The sequence below is a fragment of the Ictalurus punctatus genome, chromosome 17 (assembly GCF_001660625.3).
Source record: "Ictalurus punctatus breed USDA103 chromosome 17, Coco_2.0, whole genome shotgun sequence".
Lineage (NCBI taxonomy): Eukaryota > Metazoa > Chordata > Actinopteri > Siluriformes > Ictaluridae > Ictalurus > Ictalurus punctatus.
The window spans coordinates 17,328,805-17,344,602 of record NC_030432.2 but is presented as its reverse complement, the minus strand read 5'-3'; the positions used below and the strand labels follow the sequence as shown (position 1 = coordinate 17,344,602).

General features: G+C 36.5%; 2 protein-coding genes across 3 annotated transcripts; both read right to left on the bottom strand.

Annotated features, from left to right (window-relative positions):
* Positions 1–922: 922 nt before the first annotated feature.
* Positions 923–6,608, bottom strand: irgq2 (immunity-related GTPase family, q2). Its single transcript, XM_047161210.2, has one exon. It carries the CDS (start codon positions 4,485–4,487, stop codon positions 3,348–3,350), a length of 1,140 nt encoding a protein of 379 aa, XP_047017166.1. The 5' UTR covers positions 4,488–6,608; the 3' UTR covers positions 923–3,347.
* A 164-nt stretch (positions 6,609–6,772) lies between these two features.
* Positions 6,773–15,546, bottom strand: LOC108277887 (uncharacterized). Of its 2 annotated transcripts, none has more exons than XM_017490919.3 (8): positions 15,320–15,546; positions 14,889–14,975; positions 14,712–14,771; positions 13,499–13,585; positions 13,070–13,168; positions 9,038–9,149; positions 8,535–8,607; positions 6,773–7,568 (listed from the first exon to the last, which is right to left on the bottom strand). In XM_017490919.3, the coding sequence occupies exons 2-8, from the start codon at positions 14,941–14,943 to the stop codon at positions 7,146–7,148; spliced, it is 909 nt and encodes a 302-aa protein (XP_017346408.1). In that variant the 5' UTR covers positions 14,944–14,975; positions 15,320–15,546; the 3' UTR covers positions 6,773–7,145. The 2 variants fall into 2 exon arrangements, with proteins under 2 accessions (XP_017346408.1, XP_017346409.1); XM_017490920.3 differs by having other exon boundaries at positions 14,730–14,771; positions 15,320–15,545.
* Positions 15,547–15,798: the final 252 nt, after the last annotated feature.

Below are 15,798 nucleotides of genomic sequence, written 5' to 3'. Positions count from 1 at the left end.
TGTATTTATATGATGTGGAAGGACAGGAAATGTTCGTATTGTTTAATTTTATCTTTCACCTGTTGGGGTTTCATTTCCTTGCTCATGAGGGACTGCTCACAGCCGTAATTAGTACATATTTTACTAAAATATCATTCTCAGTATTGGGAATGTATAACTTGTAGAAACAGATTATTTTTCATACTTATACACTCTCAACACAGCAAATTTGTGTATAAATCTACATGACTCTGCCAGTGACTTATTATGGGTATAGTCATATTCCAGGTGGTGCTTGGGGCACTGTGCATGATATTTTATAAATATTTCATTTGATATATTTGGCTTTTAAAATAGTGTTTGAAAAAATGCCATGGTTATATCATACAAAACCAACCCCTGCAATATGAACTTTTATCATAATATAAAAGGCATAATGTTAAAAAAAAAAATCTGCTATTGTGAATAATATTGAGTATGGTGGCCTTCCATTTTGTGTCCTTGTAAAATACACTATACGACGAAAAGTTTGTAGATGCTTGACACCATCATGGCTTGCCAAGTCTGGAGTGGAAGAACTCGAGTGTCCTGCACAGAGTCTTGGCCTCAACCCCAGTGAACACCTTTGGGATGAACTGGAATGCAGACTGCATCGGTTAAGACTGGACACTCATTATAAAACATAAATTTTCTTCTTTTTAAACCATCCTGTTGTTCATCTGTGTGTTGGGTCATTGTCTTGTTGAATCACCCAACATTCATGAAGGTGGTTGTTAGGATTTGAGAATAGAGAATCTCCAGGTTACGATTCTTAAGAAGAGAGAAAGTGAAGGTACACAAAAAGACAGTAACTTCGCTCCACCACAAACTTCCCACACCAAAGCCTTGGGAGAGTTTGCCAAATGACAGACAGACACAAAGTTCAAATGGCAAGATCGCTCATTTATTCAAAGACAGGCAGAGAATACATCATGCTTGACACACAACAGAGACAATGGGTTAACTATTGATAGGCTAGGCGGAAGGGCATATTTGAATATAACAGGAACCATATCAATTTAAGACAGGAACAACACCATATATGGTTTTCAGGAAGTCATAGGAATGCAAGCAAATGTTATTCAGGGAGGTATGTAAATGCACGCAAATGGTATTTGGGGAGACAAAGGAATGCGCAAATGGTAAGGGGCTTCATCTGTCCACACCTGAGTCAACAGAGGAACAAAGAGAAAAATGTGTCAACACAGGAACCAGGATACAGAGAAAGTGGAGTGTTCACAGTAAACTTATCAGTTGTGGAGCACTACCCTCACATTCTCCTGTAGAAGTTCTTAATTCAATTTTTAATTCATCATTCCCTCATTGATCATATTCTCTCCAGGTCAAGAGGCAGTAAAGCAGCCCTAAACCATGTTTCCTCCACCGTGTCCTCTGAACCTTTTAATCACAGCATGGTTCACAGGCAAGGTTCAGATGAGCACCTTCCTTAAGAATCAGCCTGACTCCATCCTGACTTTACATAGATTTTAAAACCTAGACTATGAATGTTTAACCAGTGTACAATTTCTTACCAGAAATTTAGGTGGAATGGGTTTGTCTGTTATTATGACTTAAATTAAGATTCAACAAAATGATATGAGTCATATGGTAATTTTTTCTTGTAACTCTACATGGATGTGTGGTGGACAAGTGTTAATGTGCTCTTAAAAACATTAACGTAAAACTTCAAAGGGTTAAGGACCTTTCCACACAAGACACATGACCTGGGGATGGGCTTCTGGTCAAAGCCATATAGACGGACGGTCAAGTGGCTGTAAACCCTACATTTAAAATCATCATGTGTGTGCAAATTGGTGTGTTATATTTTTTCGGTACAGATAGCTAGGTAGCTACTGTAGTTTTATATAACCTTTATGTAGCTTTTAATATATTAGGCTATTGTTATATGTGGGAGCACAGTATTCTAATGGATACAGAAACTTTCCTCAAAACCTTCAGCGGCACGGTACTTTCTGTGTTTAAAATATACCTGAGTTTCTGAATGGCTGGGAGAAGACAGTAATTCTGGGTATTGTAGTATTTGTAATGGCATCAAAAACATCAGAAGCTGATAGTTAAAACAAGAAGAGTGCATATTCCTCAAGAAAATGCAGCGTGATTGTGCAGCTTATATCACCAAAGTTATCAACAATCACTGCTGTTGATAATGTGTTGCTAGGATATTGATAGCTTGTTGCTGTGGCATTCCAGATGCTTGCTATGGTGTTGCTAGGTGGTTAATGTGGCATTCCAGATGGTTACTAGGGTACTACACTTTTACTATCTTCTATGTATGTCAGCTGACAAACGCTTAAAAGACACTGATATCCATCATATATAGAAAATGCTACAGGTAAGGTCAATGTGAACATTTTTCTATGATACTTGTTATTAATACAAAAGTTTAATGTGAACAAAATCAAAACTAGAACAATAGAATATAAAATACTTTATATAACATAAACATACATAAACTACAATATACACAATATATATTAAACACTAAAATATAAACAAATCACTTATGCTGGAGATAAAGTACAGGTTTTCTGTAAACACAATGGATTAAAACAGATTAATGTCATATGCATGCTCTATGGGATTATACAACAACTACGCATCAGAAGTACAATTCATACAAGTGTTATGAACATGCTGGCTGGTCTTTTAGTACTATATGTGGAACTTTGTGAGACCTTGTTGCTAAGCAAACCTGTTTTGCAGTGCTAGATTTGAGGAGAGATGCTATGAGTGATGGTAGTTCCAACAGGGTTTAAATATAATTGACTAAAACTGTCCTTTTTATAAACATCAGGAGTTCAATAGCTGACATGACAAATCTAAAACTTACAATGAGAGTAAAGTGCAAGTGCACCTACTGAGGAGGTGTTTGTGTACAAATGTTTTTGCCTATTGTGTTCTGAGCATCATTGTACTTTATATATAAGAAATGATGACCTCTTTTCTCAACTGCTTAAGCTCTACCCTATACAGGTCAACAGGTACACTGGTGTATCATTGAAGGCACCCTCAATGAGACACCCTCAACTGCTCAAATGTTTAAATGAGAATGTCAGTTGCTCTGTACAAGGGCATCTGCCAAATGCTATATATGTAAATGTAAATCTTGCTGCTAGTAACATGCAGGTAGTTTCCTGTAAAACCTACTCAGTTGAGCAGGAAACCATGAAAACAGGGTGGGTTTCGTTTAAATTTTATCTGTAGCCACCATGTTGCAAGCAAAGCAATTAAGTCTTCACTGTCTGAGCCCTGTGCAAGTCTTTCATCAAACGCATTACAGTTTTGGAACAATGGTAGAATTTTGCCAGTCACTGTGACTCCCCTGTTGCTAAAGCTACAATCTTCTCAGCATCAGCACTCATATCATCAATGGCAGAGTTGATGGTTTGCAACATGACAGTAAAGGAATGACTCACAGCTCTGGCTTGCCGTGGCATGGCCAGTTCCACCAGTCTCTTAGTGGCTGTGATGGTGTCCTTCTCAGCTGCTGCAAGCCTCTTCTTAACTTCGCTCTTGCTGACCTCCACTGACAGGTTGCATGTCCGTATTGCCTTGAGCTTGGCAGAGTCAATGCCCCGTTGCCGTGCAATCCTCTCCACAGACTCATTGTCCAGGCAGAGAGACATCTGGGCCTTTGTTAAGATCCTTACAGCAATACTTGCATCCACCATAGATGCCACCATGGGTACAGGAATAGCAGAAACCCCACCAGAAATTGAGGCTGCAGCCCACCCCAGAGCCTTGAAGACATCCTTTTTCTGGGATACTATGGTAGTGGAGAAGGTAGGCAAAGCCAGCAGAAGGGCAAAGGCCCTTACTTCTGGAAGGTCACCCTGCATTACCTCTAAGAGCTTTAGGAAGTCCAGTTTTTCCAAAGCAGAGGGATGCACAAGGAAGACTTTTGGCAAAGCCACTCCTTCAGCTTTCAGCACTTCCAGGCTAGCTTGTCTTTTGGCCTCCAGGCTTTTCTCAGTGTCCTTTTCAGATGCCAATAAAGCAAAGTACAAGGCTTCTTTCTGCAGCGAACGTGCCTCTCTCCAGACAGCCACAATGCTTGGACTAGGATTTTGAGTAAAGGTCATGATCACGATGTTATACCGTAGGATTTTATTGCGCTCAATATAGATCTCAGGGTCAAAAGACTCATCATTGGGGATCATGGGCAAATCCCACAGACGGAAATCTGGATGCTTGTGATTTGGGAATACAGCCAATTCTTCTCGGGCTGCAGTGGATGGGCAGAGAGCTGCCCCTTCATCACCAACACCAAGCCCCCTGAGAGAGTTAATAAATGCTGTTTTCTCTGGACCTCTGTCCCCAGTGACTGCAATATTGATACGACTTATCAATAGGTCTTCAACAGCATCCTTTATGTCTGAAATGTTGTTCTTCTCAATAGACTCTTTCAGGGTCTCCAGGAGGTTAAGACTCTTCAACACATCCGCCATGTCTTCTGTTGTGATCTGTGATGCAATTTTGCAGTACGTTTAACAATTAATATCCATAACATTAGTCAGTTATTACTCAGAGTGATAAATTACAATGCTTCCTCCTTATTCTGCATAAATATGTACACACTTAGAAAAAAAGGTTCTTAAAGGTTCTAGGTAAAACCAATTAACAGAGGGTTTGCCTTTCAGAGAGGGCATTATTTTGTCCCCGATGCCTGTTCCATCTACAACTGCCACAAGATGGTGCTAAAGAAAGGGTAAAGGAATGAGTGCCATGACAGGCATCAAGAAGCAGCCGTTTACATAGATAAGACCCCTTAACTATCCAAAATACTTCAGGAAATCCTTATATAAGAGTTTAATACATATAGTACAAACCATAGTCATATACTCAGCCAAAAAGTTCTCTCAGGAGACCTTTGGAGACCTCATTAAAGCAGTAAGTGTTCTCACAGAGGGACAAACTGAAGAACCATTTAGGATGCTAAATGGAACCTTTTTTTCAAGAATGTGTAGCTGATAAGCAAATTAAATTACCAGCTATATATTAATTGTTCATTGGTCTAAAATACTAATGCACTGATGCTGTAGACTTTTAGCTAAAACATAATGCACAATATATCTACATACATAATGAGTCAGATCTTATTACTTACCTGGAATTTTCCAAAAAGACATCCAAATCATTCTCAGTAGTTTATAATGGAAAAATTTCAGGGTAAACACACATAGATGTTTTCACAGTAGCAGTCCTGACATTTTGTCCTGACTATTTAAAGATACATTTCAGTGTGTGGAACATTCTAATCCTATTAACTAAGACTTAATCTGCTTACATATCCACAGAAACACAGTAGTATTCAATACCCACATACGTCGAGTAACATGAGGAGTACATGTTTGGAAATGCAAAATAAATAACTTTTTTTTTTTTTTTTCTTACTAGCTATGTTATGTGTTTGCAGTTAATAGTACAACAGCCTGTACTTAATAGTAATACTTAATAAACAAATGAATAAATAAATTCTATTAGCCCATAAGATTAACAGGATGTAAAGCACTAACACACAACATAATAACAGGAAAAAAACTTTCTGTATAATTACCAAAGAGTATATCATTTACAGAGTAAATTTGCTTACATTTGTTGTAGACTTACTCCATCACTTATATCACATATAGCACAAGCAGTTTCACTCAGTAATCACTTTATCCAGATCAGAGCCTCAGTGGATCCACAGCCTATCGCAGGATGTGGATGCTGAACAATTGCAGGGCACCATACACACACATTCACATCTAAGTGAACTTTATCTTAGCCAATGCACCTATTGAAAAGTTTTTGGGAGGTGGGGGAAAACAAACACCGGGAGGAATTCCTCATGGGCACAGGCTAAGGATCTAACCTGGAACCCTAGACCTATGAGGCGGCTGTGCTACCCACTCGGCCAGCTTGCTGCCTACTCTGGAATACTATATTTGATTAAATATTGGCATGAACATTTTGTCCAGATGATAATCAAACAGTTATCTTGTGGATTGTGGTGGATCCAAAGCCTATGACGGAAATGGTACAGGAAGGACATCCACATAGACTACGAGGGAATATGCACAACATTGACAGTAATCTGGAATAAAGATTGAACCGGGAACTCGAGCTGAGCTGCATCACTGCGCAACCTACTTTGACAGTAATTCTAATCTTTAAAATAATCTTTTAAAAAACTTAAAATCCTGAAAATCATAAAACCATCTAAAATATATTCTAAACTCTAGTGTCTGTCAGTGGCATTGCTTAAACTAGAAAATGTGAAAATTATTTTATATATTTAATTTTTTTAGGCAAATAAATGCTACACATTTTCACCCTTATATTTCACCACTAGCCTTTTCTGAAGAACAGCAATTAAATGGTCTCTTGGCTATAGTCACGTGACCTATGTTAATGGTGTAAACTCTTCCAGGTTTAAAATGTAGAATCTTTTCCTCATGTAAACTCCTTTATGTACCCTCAAAGTAACAGCCATTTCTGCTATGTATTAGGTGCATCTAACTTCACGCACGTCGTGCCTACAAGTGCTTTATTCCATACATAAAGATAGTTCAGTTTATGAGTTTAATTGTTGCTTTATTTCATTCAATTCAGATGATCACAATCAGTGAATCCTGCATGAACAAGAACAGTACATATTTACAGTATAAAACACTGAAAGGTTTTAAAACTGTTTCTAGACCTGCAATAATAATATAATTTTAAAAGAAACTTTGTGTACTTGAGTTCCCCCCCCCCCCCCCTTTTTTTTTCATGATTTGCAATACTGCCATGCATTGGAGCCTGCTAGTTTCTCAAAAATTAGCTTTGTGCTTTACAGAAGCAGTTGCTCAACTATGCTACTTATAAGGTAATCGACAAGACATATGTGCATAGCTTCAAAATAGGGGAAGTGAGTTGTTGAGTGTTCAGGAAAAGCAGAATAGAAACAAACAAAAAAACAGTCTGTTTTGCATGTTAGCAATGCAAATATTCATGCTGCATTTAAGGCAAATGTAACTTGACTCAATAATAGCAAAATCTTCAAACAATCAGTCACTGATAGTTAAAATACCAAAGCCATTCTTTACTGTCCTTTTTCACTGTAAACCATGTGTACTGGTTTAAACCTGCACCTTCTGTAACTCCACTTGCTTCTGGCTCTCTGTCACACCATCTAGACCCTGATTCCCTCCATCTTGATTTACTTCATGCTTCTTCACATCATCCTGCTTCTCTCCATCCTGCAATGTCTCAACTTCCTCTCCTTCACTCATCTTTTTTAGCTGAATCTCTGCATAATCGCTCTCCACTTTCTGTGGCTTTAAGCCTCCATTGTCTTTCTTCTGTAAAAGTGAGTAGTTGATAGAGGCATAGTCAACTTCATTTACTTCTCCAGCTCCTTCTGTCTGTTCTGTTTCTGAGATCTTCATTTCCTCTTTAGTTCCACTATTAATTTCAGATGTGTTTGTGGAGACCTCAACAGGAGACTGTACTTGAAGTGGGGCCTGCTCATCTGCCTGGTCTTCATCAGACTGCATCATCAACTAGGGAAAAAAATATTAACCTTGAACTTTTCAGCAAAGGCCACTCCTTTTAAAGCGTCTCAAATGACTGGATGATGGATTTCCTCACATGCACCACATTTAATAAGTAAAAGCAAGGGTTTTCGGCTGTTATAAATATGTGATATAAATAATGAAGTTAATTTTGAGAAACATCATTGCTCTCCATTGACAGCTAGTTTAGGATATTGGCAAAAACAATTCTAAAACCTATCAATAACACTATTATGCATACATTATGCATACATTCAGGAACACACTAATTGAAAGGCATGTAGGTGGCACCATATGTTTCAAGTACATAAGTGAGTCAAGCTTGTGTCTTTTTTAGTAAACAGAAAAGCTGCAATTGTCATAAGCCAGCTCTTCATTCAACTCACACAACTTACGGCTTTGCCGCTTGTTCCTTTGTCCAATTTTTAGCTTACTTTTTTTACTTCTAATTTAATCTTCTTGAAAGGCATTTGGAAAAATCAGTGATCAAGAAAGTAATCCACTTTTCTTGTGTAATATGATACCCACAATTGTATTTCATGTGTACCTTCTCAGTAAGTACAGATAATATGCCATAGACATGGTGGAGAAGAGGGCCTAAATAAATTAACCCCTATACACACCAACTGTAGGGACGTTTCAAGATGTGAAATCACTGATATGACTGTCACCAAGGGGCTGCATGAATCTAGGGTCTGGATTAGAAATAACTCAGCCCCAGTTTCTACTGCATACCATTCTGTGTATCTTTACATGCTCTTTGTGCCACTATAAGTTATTGGTTAAAATTTGACGGTTATTTGATGAATATTGATGCACAAATTGTGCCTTGTTTTCATTTTTATTTATTTTTTTTTGCTTTGAAATAGAAGGAGGGTTTTGCTCTACTAGCCATGTTTGCGCTGTCATTTTAGAGACTTGCACAAGATGAAATAATAAATGATAAGATCTTACTTGGTCATGTCCACTTCTAACACCCTCTAAGGTAATACCTTCTTTGTCTGTGTTTGCATCTGTTTTTCTGCATCTGCCAAGAACAGGAAGAAATATTGTGAACAAACATACAGCCTTCGGTATATTTGTGTGCCACATATGTATGAGAATTCCCTTGTTAATCTGAAATAGCTGTCAATATTAACTATAGAACTGTTTATTAGCTATCCTAGAATTTCTTTTTGCATGTCAACTCAAAATGGGCCGCATGCACAGACACATATACAGTGTACATACAATCAACTTTGTACATATTAGCATTATTATCACCAGCAGTGGCAACAGGTAGTAATACACAGACTAGACTCCAAAATTAGGCAAGTATATTGCATTAGTATATGGAAAAAAATTACATAGCTTGAATTGAAAAAGTAATGGAAATGCTTCCCCAATCATAACATTTGACAACATGTGATCTGATCAGAAAATCTGAATCTAGAATTCCAAATTAAATCATACTGTACCTGTCGCAGATGATCACAAAGCACAACACAGTAGAGAAAATAATCGTTGAACAAATGACTCCCAATATAAATACGAGAATCATCACAAGGTTCAACTTGAAGGAGCCTTCAACTGAAGAAAACAAAGTGATATAAATATATAAATATGTGAATTACAAACTACAAACAACAAACGTTAGTGAACACTGGTCACAATAACAACAAATCTTTATATATATATATATAATATTTGTTATTTGCTATAATAAAGCTTAGACCTATTTATAATTTGAGTGTAGCATTTCTTGAAACAGCTCAACACATATTTTTATCTTCCTTTTCATCCAGGATGTTGAAAATGAGACAACAACTGCTATCTTTGGATTGTATCCTGATCACAGATTTCTATGAATTAACAAGCTAAATTGAATGGAAAAAATTTAATTACACAGAGTTAAACATTAGTGTAGGTGCAATAGCTTCATATTATTCATGCACTATGTAATAAAAAAATGCTCTCAGTCATTTTAACTCATATGATGTTTGTGTGCCTTTAGTATCTGCTCCTTAGTTCTTTCCCCTTTTCTCTAAATTTTCTTATTTCTTCTTTTTCTAGTTGTTGTTTTTAAATGTGCAATGAGGAACCTATGTCATTCTCATTTTGATGTTAGTGTTCTTATCAGTTTAGTTCTGAACACTTGCTGCACTTTACCATATTAAACTTTCTGGGTAATGCTAAATCAAACCCAATCATCTTGAAAATATTAGTACTTAATAAAAATGTTAGTAGTAGTACATTTGTAAACCATAAAAAAATTGATAATAGGTAGTGAAAGTGGAGACTCGTCTTGGTAACAAATAGCATCGTGCCTCAGACTAAAAGGCTTCAGTACTCAGGAAAAACTATGACAGGTGTCAGGTCTCATACAGGCATCAGGCAAAATGGCCTCAGACGTAAAGGCATTGGGCAAAATGGCCTCAGACGTAAAGGCATCAGGAAAAATGGCCTCAGACATAAAGGCATTGAGGAAAATGGCCTCAAACATAAAGCCATCAGACAAAACAGCCTCAAGCATAAAGGCATATTGCAAAATGGCCTCAGACATAAAGACATCAGGCAAAATGGCCTCAGACATAAAGGCATCGGGAAAAATGGCCTCAGACATAAAGGCATCAGGTAAAATGGCCTCAGACTTAAAGGCATCGGGCAAAATGGCCTCAGACATAAAGGCATCGGGCAAAATGTCCTCAGACATAAAGGCATCAGGCAAAATGTCCTCAGACATAAAGGCATTGGTTAAAATGTCCTCAGACATAAAGGCATCGGGTAAAATTATCCTCAGACATAAAGGCATCAAGCAAAATTGCCTCAGACATAAAGTCAACAGGAAAAATGGCCTCAGACATAAAGGCATCAGGAAAAATGTCCTCAGACATAAAGGCATCAGGAAATATGTCCTCAGACATAAAGGCATCAGGAAAAATGTCCTCAGACATAAAGGCATTGGGTCAAACGGCCACAGCTTTGTGAAATTGCGCAAAACGGTTTCAGACTGAACGGATTCAGGTGGAATGTTCGCATTGCAGACAGACAGGTAGAGATGGAAGTTAAGCCATACCTAATATACTTTATTTGTACTTTTTTCTTTACACAGATTAAGTTGCATGCATAAGAGAATATGTCCCACTGCAATTTAGTATTATTCGCATTTTTTATTTGCACGTTTAACTCACCAACATTCAAGCTAGCTAATGACAATAATTTGTTTAACTCACTTGTTTAACTTTTCTAAAAGTCAAGCCGTAATTTTACCCACAAGGGTTCCAGTTTGCAACACTAACCACTTAAAGGAACGACAACAACATATCCTACATTTAAGCCATGTTATCTGGAAAACTAACTAAACATTCAATACTGATGAAGACATGATAGCTGTGTGCCTACTCATGAATCTATCACACCCTTTTGCTTACATGCAACCAAACAACATACTATTTTATACAAATATGTTTGAATGCTCAATGCTAAATCTGAAATGAAGGACTTTACATTAATACCTATAGTACTGTTATGTGGAATATATTTGCAAAAATTTGCAATGTCCAGGAATAAATCACAATTCACATTAAAGTAAAAAGGGAGAACATCAGACTCTACATATACATGTAGAACTTAATTTCAAGGATTCTTGTATAAGTCCTGTTTGACCCATATTAACCAATATAAACAAACTCCATTTTTCTCTTTGCTAAAATTAGAGAATTCATTCTAACAAAAGGTACATGAGTCTGAAATGGCACTTTCAGAAAAAAATGGTACTAAACATTTAGCTTTGCTTGTCACCATTACCATGTATCATTCACGTTTAAAATGATTTAAGTTACAACTGTGATCCCTTTATAAATAGCGTACACTACATTCACTTTCCCAGATGTTAAAGTTACAAAAGATGTCTCCTTGAAGGTAACACCTTAGTGACAGCACTGATAGCTACCATTAGTGCCTGTTTTCTCTAAAAGTAAGGAATAAACATCATACAATTAGTTTATCTAGAAGAGAAGCCATTAAAAATTGCATCCATGAATAAATGATAATGGTTGCATCGTGCATTAAGAATTTACACCCTTCACTCTTTACAGTTTAGAATCAACACAGAAAATTTCCCCAGTCACTGAAAATGTTACTTATATTTCCTGAGACTATTTTTACTTGTACTAAGTTCCTAAAAGCCATTTCTCAGTATGTGTTTGAATAAACTAAGCATCTTTTTGTGTGTGTGTGTGTGTGTGTGTGTGTGTGTGTGTGTGTGTGTGTGTGTGTGTGTGTGTGTGTGTGTGTGTGTTGTAGGATAACTGTAGTTTCAGCCTTAGAAGTTTCACCCACAGGATACAGAGTGCCTGCTACCTTTTGTATACCTTTCTGGTCACAGTCTTCAGTATGTTAAAGGTTATGATCCGAGTGTTTCTCCGCACTTCTGTGTACTGGTTTCCAGATGTAAAATAAAAAAATTTAACACAGCGACACGCTCAGTGCGTTTACATGGACAACAATAATCCACTCTTAACCTGATTAAGACCATACTTTGATTAAGAAACTACCACATAAACAGCAATTTTTAATTACCTTAATCTAATTAAGGTCATACTCGAAGTAAGCACTAATCGAATTAAGACAGGTGGAGCACTCCTGTTTTAGTCGCTTTATGGATGTGTTTACAGACATGTAAACACCTTAATCACATTATGAACATCGTGTGAGAGTTTTCAACGCATTTTGCGACAGGACACGATCACACACGGCAGTGCATTTTATGGCGAAGAAGAAAGTTCGGCTGCGTCCCAAACCGCATACTTGCTTACTATAGGCCTGTAGTGGGGAAAAATACATCTATCTCTGCTACTATATAGATGGTAAGTACACGGTTTGGGACGCAGCCCAGGGCTTCAAGCAGTTGTATATTTGCACGTATAACATGACGAATAATTAACTGCACTTAAAGCATTCATAAAAAAATTAAATAAAAACACCCAAAAGTGTATACGGTACCATAACGAAGATGGACTGTATGTTGATGTTGATGTTGTCTGGAGGGACGTCGGACTGCGTGGCGCGGTGACGTAATGACATGTGCCATTAATCTAATTATGTTCTAAAACATGTAAAACGGGAACATGACAGGAGTATTCTAAAAGCGACTCATGTAAACACCTTAATCACATTATTATCTTACTCAGAGTAAGGTCAATAATTAGATTACTGCTGTCCATGTAAACATAGTCACTAAACTTTTCAGAGTAGTATATAATCCTTGGATTGATATAAATTAACTGAATCCTGCCTTTAAAATATTTTTTTAAATGTTTGTTTCTAATGAGTTAATGAACTAATGTTGCATATTTGGTTACAGTTTGACACGAAAGACTATGGTTGATCATTGTCTACATCAGTTAAATTGCCTCTATGTTTGAAAACAGACAGTACATGGGCATGTTTAATGAACAAATATAGCAAAATCTCTAGCAAAGCTTGGGATCTGGCTTGTATTACTATACCTTTTTGTTCCAGTTGTTTATTTGTCTCGTTGCAATTGTTCAACATTTTCCCATCCCGGTCAGCTTTATTTTCAGATTCTGATGGGATAGTAGAAGGATCTAAGGAGGTTAAAGTCACATGGAGATAGCAGAGAAAACAAGCACTTTAGAGTACCAGAAACAAAAAGTCATATAATCATATACATTTTGAAGATTAAATGGTAACACTTTACTATAAGCTCCACAATATCTTATCCCTTCCACACTGTGTTATAAAAATGAATGAATACACTAATCCTTAACTGATCAGGAAATAATGAAGCATATACATTAATAGCCAATTGTGTCATATATGAATAGATATTAATAATGGTAACTGTAAATATATAACAAAGTCTTACCAGTTTTATTAAGTACTCATTTGCATTCAGAAAGAAACGTGAAACTCACTTGTTAAATTCGAGATACTGGGTGTGTTAACAGCCACATGCATCTCAGTGGTGGAAGTGAAGGTCGGATTTGAGGTCATGTTACCATCTGAAGTGGGCATACATCCCGTAATAATATTAGTTAGTTTAATGAGGTTTCCTCCTTTTATAAGAAAGTAACTGATAATGGGGTGAAGTGGGGTTCGGTATTTTCCAATAACAGCAAGTTCCAAAATGTTTTATATCTCTTATATGACAGCAATTTGCTTACAATTTTTTAAAAAATTATTAATTAAACGGAACATCTACAGTCCCCTCTGAAAGTACAGGAATGGCAAGGTCAAGTCTATTGTTTTTGCTATACACTGATGACATTTGAGGTTTGAAATCCAAAGAAGAATAACTGACAATAGATTAGAATTTCAGCTTTTTTTCCTGATATTTATATCTAGATGTGTTAAACAGCTTAGAACATGTCACCTTTTGTTTGAACCCAGCCATTTTTCAAGTGAGCAAAAATAGTAAACGAGTGATTGACATGTGTTTCTTGTTGCCCAGGGGTGCCCCGTTAGATTAATTGTTTAAACAATTAATAGCTCTGAAGAAATATAGAGTTCATACCACAGGTTGCAAGCAAGGGATATGCAACCAAATATTAAGTGGTATTTACTTTAAGACAATCTGTTCCAATACTTAAAAACTACCTAAAAAGTAGGCGATCTACTACCAAACGGTGCCATGTTCTAAGCTGTTTAACACATTGAGATGTAAATATCAGGAAATGGAAGCAGAAATTCTGATCTATCATCTCAAATTCATCTTTTGTTCTCAAACCCAAATGTCAAGCAAATATGTAGCAGAAACAAAAGACATCGCCTTGCTGTTCCAATACTTTCAGAGGGGACCGTATATGTCTGTCTGTTCAGTTTGCAAACAGATACTATGGACTGACTAGTGCTTTCTAGCCTGATAATTAACAATATACTGCACCTACAGTATAAATATATTGCAAATGAACCCAAATGCACTTTCTAACAGATACTGCTTATCGTAGTCTTGTTCTCATTAATCAGGACATTTTTTATTGTTGTAGATTTTACTTATTCTGTATACATATTAGCAGTATGAGGGGACTTTAAATAAATAATAATAATTATTTTTTTAAACAAAAAGAAAAATGTTTTTGTTAAATAATGATCTAGCATTATTTGACAAATTTAACAGAAAAGTGATACCTTGATTTGAGAAATTACCTGTCACATTTTTAGTGGCTGCAGCATTATCAAAATCTGCCCCTTGAAAGAAAAAAAATAATAGACGTGTATTACTGTATGAAAGAAAGAAGTTTGCTTCTATACAGCTGTAGCTGTACAGTAGTATACATGCTATCTATGGTAGGGAGCAGCACCTACCGTTGGCCTTTAGTGTGAATGTGAAGATCAAAACAAAGATTATTAATATATTCATCTCTCAGCATTCACTCGGACCCAAAGCCAGATCTGCACATAATTAAAAACATGCTTACATTCACCTGTCTCTCTAGCTTATAATTCAGTAGGAAACAAGAAATAATTTTAGTAGTGTATTAACAAATGATTATGTATCCTCTAGAGAAGATTTTAATATTTATTGATGGACTGTAAGCAATGCACCATCGAAAAATTACTTTGGTAACCCCAAAGGAGATCCATGTGCTCCTTCTTGATATGGGTAAATTTGATACTATTTGCTTTGGTGCTTGTAAAGCAGTAGAAAGTAACAACTAAAAAGCCACAATATGCTTCTTATTACTATCTACTATCATCATTATTATCATTTCACATTTAAAAGCCAAAAAACTCACCTCTTTGTTTTCTGTCACGTCTTCCTTTCTCCTTTATTTTGAGTGTTGACAGAGTTTATATGTTGGGTGCTATTCTAACCGCTTTCACATCCTTCCACACACTTTTAAAAGCACTTCCACTTTTTACATGCCTCTAAACATTTCTCTGCACAAGTTTTCTAACCACAAGTATAATCACTCATGCATGATTTACTACTGCCCTGGTCTCACACTCACACTCACACACACACACACACACACACACACACACACACTTTCTCTCTCTCTCTCTCTCTCTCTCTCTCTCTCTCTCACACACACACACACCACAGGGATTTTTTTATACTAGTGTGTCTAAAGTCTAATATCATCTAGACACTTTCCCATAACATTTAAATATATACTTTTTTTATTATAGAAAAGCAAGTAAATCTTTCACTTAATAACCTTTGTGTACACAGAAATTCAGCTCACATAACCTTAAAAAACTATTTCTTATG